General features: G+C 60.5%; 1 protein-coding gene and 1 long non-coding RNA gene across 2 annotated transcripts; one reads left to right on the top strand and one right to left on the bottom strand.

Moving 5' to 3' along the window:
- Nucleotides 1-450: 450 nt before the first annotated feature.
- LOC119157887 lies at nt 451-1,492 on the bottom strand. The gene is made up of 2 exons (XR_005107693.1): nt 1,387-1,492; nt 451-840 (listed from the first exon to the last, which is right to left on the bottom strand). It is a non-coding gene; the product is annotated as an uncharacterized LOC119157887 (long non-coding RNA).
- Nucleotides 1,493-1,569: 77 nt separating this feature from the next.
- CBLN1 (cerebellin 1 precursor) lies at nt 1,570-4,603 on the top strand. Its single transcript, XM_037409565.1, has 3 exons — nt 1,570-2,210; nt 2,419-2,538; nt 3,655-4,603. The coding sequence occupies exons 1-3, from the start codon at nt 1,944-1,946 to the stop codon at nt 3,850-3,852; spliced, it is 585 nt and encodes a 194-aa protein (XP_037265462.1). The 5' UTR covers nt 1,570-1,943; the 3' UTR covers nt 3,853-4,603.
- Nucleotides 4,604-6,000: the final 1,397 nt, after the last annotated feature.

Raw genomic sequence — 6,000 nt, 5'->3', positions numbered from 1 at the left:
TGTTTAGCCTTACGAGCACCCCTTAGAAATACTTAGGAATATTTATTCTATTTTTTAAATAGTTTCTGATTCTGACCTTGGACCCAGTTAAGAAGGCCAGCAGTGATAATACATAATACATCATAAGCGTAAGTCTTAAAAGTAAAACCTAACACGCCTTCTAGTTGTGGCTCCACCCACTCAGTTTATCTTATTTTCTACTTCTCAGAAGTGCTGTTTTTTCTATTTTATTATCACTCCAGCTCCTTTCTGACCACTTTCCTTCCCCTTTACCCAATTTGCCACTGCACTGTTTTCCAGTCTGCTTCACTGCTGAATGTCTAAAATAAAGTGTGTGGGGGGGTGGGTGGTCCTTGCCATGTCCTGTCCCCTCACAACCAGCCAGAGCCAAGCCACTGGCAACCGCCGATCCTTCACCTGCTGCTGCCCCAGCAACTTAACAGACACGCATTTAACTTAGCGGGGCAGTAACAGGAATAAAGTTTTATTTGTAGAAGAGAGCAGTTTGCCAGGTAAAGTCTTACGAATCACACAATCAGAACAGCACAGTAACATAAAGCCTTTACCAAAATTCATAATTATTTGCACCGGAGCCCAGTTTTGGATGGTAGTCAATTTTCCAGAGAAGATGCTACAAACTCCGTATAAGTTTTTCTCTCTGAATATAAGTTTAGTTTTGCAAACAAGAGCTGCCAGTTAGAGAAGTATTTTGCTCCAGTGCTTTGTTTCTAACGGTTTATCGGTAAAGCTCTTCTCTTGCAATCCCGGGTTATGATTTTTTGATAGCACATCCAGAAGGAACACGGGTCCGATGTCCACCAAGAGAAAGCCATCAGCACCCTGGGAAGTGCCAGCGGCCTTAGAATTCTAAGCGCGCTGCGGGCCGCAGCCACCGGGGCAGGGCGCGGAGCACCGGCCGGGCAGACGCCGGGGGCGTGACCGGCCGCACCGGCCGCGGGCCCCGGGGAAGGCTCGCTGCGCTTTGAAAGTTTCCTGCCCCGTGAGCCCGGCCGGAGCCGCAGCGCTCGGTTCCTCCCCCGGGGCGCGAGCGAGGCGGCGGAGGAGACTCGGCCACGCCGGCAAGGGAGCGACCTGCGGCGGGGAGGGCCGGGGCCGGGCCCGCCCCTGCTCGGAGCGCACCCGGTGGCGCCCCTCCCGCCCGCGGCCGGCGGCCGGTCCCCGTCGCGCCGCGCGGCCGCCCGCGCCCTTCCAGCCTTCCCCGCCCAGGCGCGAAGCGGGGCCGCAGCGGCGGGCCGCCCCCCGGGCCCCCGGCCGGGTTTCGCCGCTCCCGGCCGCCCGGCCTGCCGCGGGCCTCGCCGCTCCGCTCCCCGTCCCCGCCGCGCCGTCCCGGCCCCGCGCGGTGCCGCCGCGCCCCGGCGCTCCTACCTGCGCGGTGCGGTGCGGTGCGGTGCGGGCGGCTGTTCGGCACCTGCTCCCGCGCCCGCGCCCGCGCCGCCTAACAAAAGCGGCGGCGTCAGGTGGCGGCGGGCGGACTGCGCGGCCATTGGCGGCGGCGGCGCGCGGCGGGCGCCGGTTGGGCCGGGCGCGGCGGAGGCGGGCGCGGGGCGCTGACGCCAGCGCGGGGCCGGTGGGGAGGCGGGGCCGCGCCCCGCGCCGTCTTTGTGCTCGCCGGCAGCCCCGGCAGCGCCGCCGCCTCCCGCCGCCTTCGTCAGCCCCGCGCGGCGCGGCGGGCGGCTCCGCACCGCACCGCACCGCACCGCTCCACAGCGCTCCGCTCGGCCCCGCACCGCCCTGCCCCGCCCCGCCGCGCTCCGCGCCGCGCTATGAGTGCCGGCGCTCCCGTGCCTCCTCGCCGCCGCTTCCCACCCGGCGGGGCGCTCTCGGCCCCGCTCTGAAAGCGCGGCCGGGCAGGGAGCGAGCGGAGCGGAGCCCAGACGTGCCGCCCGGCGCGGAGCGGCGCGGAGCGAAGGGAGCGCGGCGCCATGCGGGGCCCGGGGCTGGGGCTGGGGCTGGGGCTGCTGCTGGGCGCGGCGTGGCTGGCGTGCGGGCAGAACGAGACGGAGCCCATCGTGCTGGAGGGGAAGTGCCTCGTGGTGTGCGACTCCAACCCCACCTCCGACCCCACCGGCACGGCGCTCGGCATCTCCGTGCGCTCCGGCAGCGCCAAGGTCGCCTTCTCCGCCATCCGCAGCACCAACCACGAGCCCTCCGAGATGAGCAACCGCACCATGATCATCTACTTCGACCAGGTGGGGCGGGCGCAGCGGGGCTCCGGGCGCGCCGCCGCGGGAGAAGTTGCCGGGGACAGTGGCGGGGCCGGGCCGGGGACGCGCCGCCCCGCGGGGCCCGGCACGGGGGACGGGGGTGGGCGCTGGGGACCGGGGGCGGCCGCGGGGCAGCGGGGCTGGGCGGCGGCGGGGGCCCCGCCGAGGTGCTGACGGTGCCCTTCCCTTCCAGGTACTAGTGAATATCGGCAGCAACTTCGACTCGGAGCGGAGCACTTTCATCTCGCCCAGGAAAGGCATTTACAGTTTCAATTTTCACGTGGTGAAAGTGTACAACAGGCAAACCATCCAGGTCAGCCGCCAGCGCCGCGCTCCGCGGGCACGGCGGGAGGGAGCGGCCCGGGTCCGCGGCCCGGCGGGGGCGGGCGGCGGGGCGGGCACCTGCCCCCCGGCCGCCGCCGGGAGCACCGACCTCCCGGCGCTTCCCCGCCCGAGGGGACGGAGCCCAGAGGGCCGCGCAGCCCCCTGGGCCTCCGCCCGGCCCCGGCCCGCCTAAGCCGTCCCGGGACGGGAGGGCAGGGCCCGCGGGCTGCCCCGAGCCGAGCGGCGCGTCCCTGCGCGGAGCCCTGGGTGCCGCGGCCCCCGTGGGCTGGACGCCCACGCCCGGGTGGCAGAAGCCTTCCGATGGATCTGGGGGACAGGGAGGCGGCCACGGCACGGATACTGTAATGAATATAGCTCCGTGGGTATGCGGCTGCCCTATACGCGCCATTTGTCTGTGGTTCAGTGCATACGCGCCTCCAGGTAGGGACGATAAATTACCGGCCCGAAGCCAGGTAGCACGACCTAGATGGGAAATGTGTCTGCGCAGCGATGCACGTTGCAAAGGTGAATGCACAGCTGTATAGCACCCTTCTGGTGTAAGCGGCTTCACACACCTGGGTTGGGCAGGTAGTGCATTATTAATGTGGGGTATGCAGTCCCGGGATCATTAATGTGAGCCAAGCGGAGCTTATTGACTGTACCGTGGCATATTGTCTTTGCCGCCTAACAAAGGAAAACTACCTCTTGAATACACTTCAAACGCTCTGACTCTGGCGGCTGTGGCTCTGCTCCTCGCTGTCTCTGAGGTTTCGCATAAAGCCATCTTTCAATAAGTACGAGCAGACCTCTTTTCATAGCCTGAAAACACAGGCACCCTATTGAAATCTTCAAAATAGGATCAATGTCCTGTTTTATATGCACCGGGTGTTTTGATGTGTTTGTCTAAAACAGCAGTGAAAGGCTTCTTCCTTTGGAGTACATACCTTAGCTGGGTTCAGATTGATACTTCATTTTTATGGGGCTGGAGTTTCAGCTGTCAAAAGAGGCCTTTTCTTAACTAAGCGTTTCGCCTGCCAGGCGAGCCCCAGCGGTGTCGTTTTCTGACTCTAATTGACGGAGAGCTTTGTTTTATCTTGCTCTTTAGGTGAGTTTGATGCTAAATGGGTGGCCAGTGATTTCTGCCTTTGCAGGGGACCAAGATGTGACCCGAGAAGCTGCTAGCAATGGAGTCCTGATTCAGATGGAAAAAGGAGACAGAGCTTATCTAAAACTGGAGAGAGGAAACTTGATGGGTGGCTGGAAGTATTCAACATTCTCTGGATTTCTAGTGTTCCCGCTTTAAATCACTTCTCGTCCAAGGAAAGGGAGAGATCTCGTACAAATTCCTGAGTCCTAGCTGGGTTTAAAGAGTCGTGGACAGCAGACTTTTTACATTCAAATATTAAAGAAGCTAAATCCTGCTTAGGTTTGTGTACACCTGCTTTGAAGAATTACTACTTATTTTTCTTGTGTTGCAGCCAACAGGCGGGAGACACTATAATTGATCAAATCCCCATTTATATTCTTCTCTCTCCTCCCACAAAATTAGTTCCCATCTCCGTGTCACTGGTGTAATCTGCCATTGTTCCCCCATGGTTTCTGCCACAGACGAGTAGACTTTAGATATTTCCATTGTCCTTTACAGCATATTTTGTAGTTTTGTTTTTAAAACATGTTAATCTTGACTCTTTCTCTGAGTTTAACTTTTAAAAACAACAAAAAACAAAAAGCAAAGTATTTTTGAATACATGGATGCCATGATGGAAGGGAAAATGCAATTCTTGCTGTGTACTGGCTGGCAAAAGGAAAAATTTCTACATGAAGAACTATTCACAGCCAAGGCTGACCAGAGTATTTCAATATTTCTATGTAATTCTGAGTGATTGTGAAATTTAAGGCTGCTAAATGTTTTGATGCTTGTTTTGCTCTTGTACAATGTGGCCCAACTAAACGCCAGGAAGTATATTGAACTTTTACTATTACTCTGTAATATATGTGTGAATATCGAAAATTAATTTTTGCTTTAATTCAATAAAGTTTAAATGGGACTTTTATTTTTCTTAACCGGAAATAAGGTTTCTCAATAGAGGGAGGCAGGGGGAGAAGGCTCGGCGTGGCCCCGGGGCTGCGGCAGTGGGGAAGGACCGTGGCGGGGGGTCCCGGGGGCGGCCGCAGGGCCCCGCGCAGCCCCCGCCTGCCCTGCGCGGGGCCCCGCCGGTCAGCGCGGGCGCGCAACCCCCGCGGGCGGTGCCGGCAGCCCGAGCGGATCGTCGCTAGGAGGTTTCCCGCCGCCTCTTCTATCCGCTTCTTTATAGCATTTATCTGTATTATATTCTATAAACCAGATCGCATTTTATACGGCCGTCTAAAAATACCTGACAATGTATACTTTGATGCTAGTATTATTTATTTGCTAGTATTATTTTGTTTACGGTCTTTTAAAGATGTAAATGCTATAATTTTGCAGTACTCAAAAGAGATTACTACTTTTATTAAAAGGTGCGTACGAGGATTTCGATTGTATCTAAACTTTAATGTCAAACAAACCGGTGAAACGACCCCCCGGGCTGCGCGCGGCCGCCCCGCGCCCTGGCTGCGGCACCGGCCGAGTCGCACGAGCCCCCGGCTCCGGGAGGGATTTAATGAGCTCCGAGGGGGGAGGGGAGGGTTAACACGAGCACAATAAGCAGCGCTCCTCGCTTTATTCACAGGTTGTGCCCTGGGAAGGGGCCGGCAGGGCCGCCTCACGGGCCCGGCCCTCCGCGCCGCGTTGCGCGGGGGCGGCCGGCGGGGAGCGGAGCGGGGCCGGCCCGGGCTCTGCCTACGCCGGGGGCGGCCGCGGCACCGCCGGTCCAGGCGAGAGGCACCAGCCGCGCGTCAGCACCTGCCCCTCAGTCGCCTGCGGGGCCAGAACGCCCTGTCCCCCCCGCGGCTGCCGACTGGCGCACGTCGCGATTCGTGGCCGCGCAGCAGCGGGGAAGGCGCGGGCCGGCCCCGCCAGCCGCCCGCCGGGAGCCCGGCACCTGCGGCCGCGGGCCAGGAGCCGGGCGGGGAAACGGCTGAGATTCACGAAGAAGGGTTTAATAACGGGCTGCCTTCACCTGGAGTTATAACCTGCTCGAGACAGCCCGCACCTCGGGTCCTCCGGGCTGCAGGCTCCCCTCTCAGTACCAGGCACTTTAATGCGACTTTCCCCTGCAGCCTGCCCGGGCTGCCGCCCCCCGCCCGGCCCCGCCGCCCCGGCAGCGCTCCCCACGGGCCGCGGGCATGGGGAAGCCGCTCCCGCCCCCCGTGACCACGGCGAGGGGGCAAAGTGAGCCAAAAAAACCCCAAAAAACAAAACCCACCAACAAACAAACAAACAAACGCAAGGGGAAACAAAAACTACCGGGCTGCAGGAGAAACGACGGCTGCCCTGTGCCCTCAGCCGCCCCGAGCGCCGGGCTGCGGC

The sequence above is a fragment of the Falco rusticolus genome, chromosome 15 (genome assembly GCF_015220075.1).
Source record: "Falco rusticolus isolate bFalRus1 chromosome 15, bFalRus1.pri, whole genome shotgun sequence".
Taxonomy (NCBI): domain Eukaryota; kingdom Metazoa; phylum Chordata; class Aves; order Falconiformes; family Falconidae; genus Falco; species Falco rusticolus.
The sequence above is the reverse complement of the archived record's forward strand: the minus strand, read 5'-3'. Positions and strand labels throughout refer to the sequence as shown.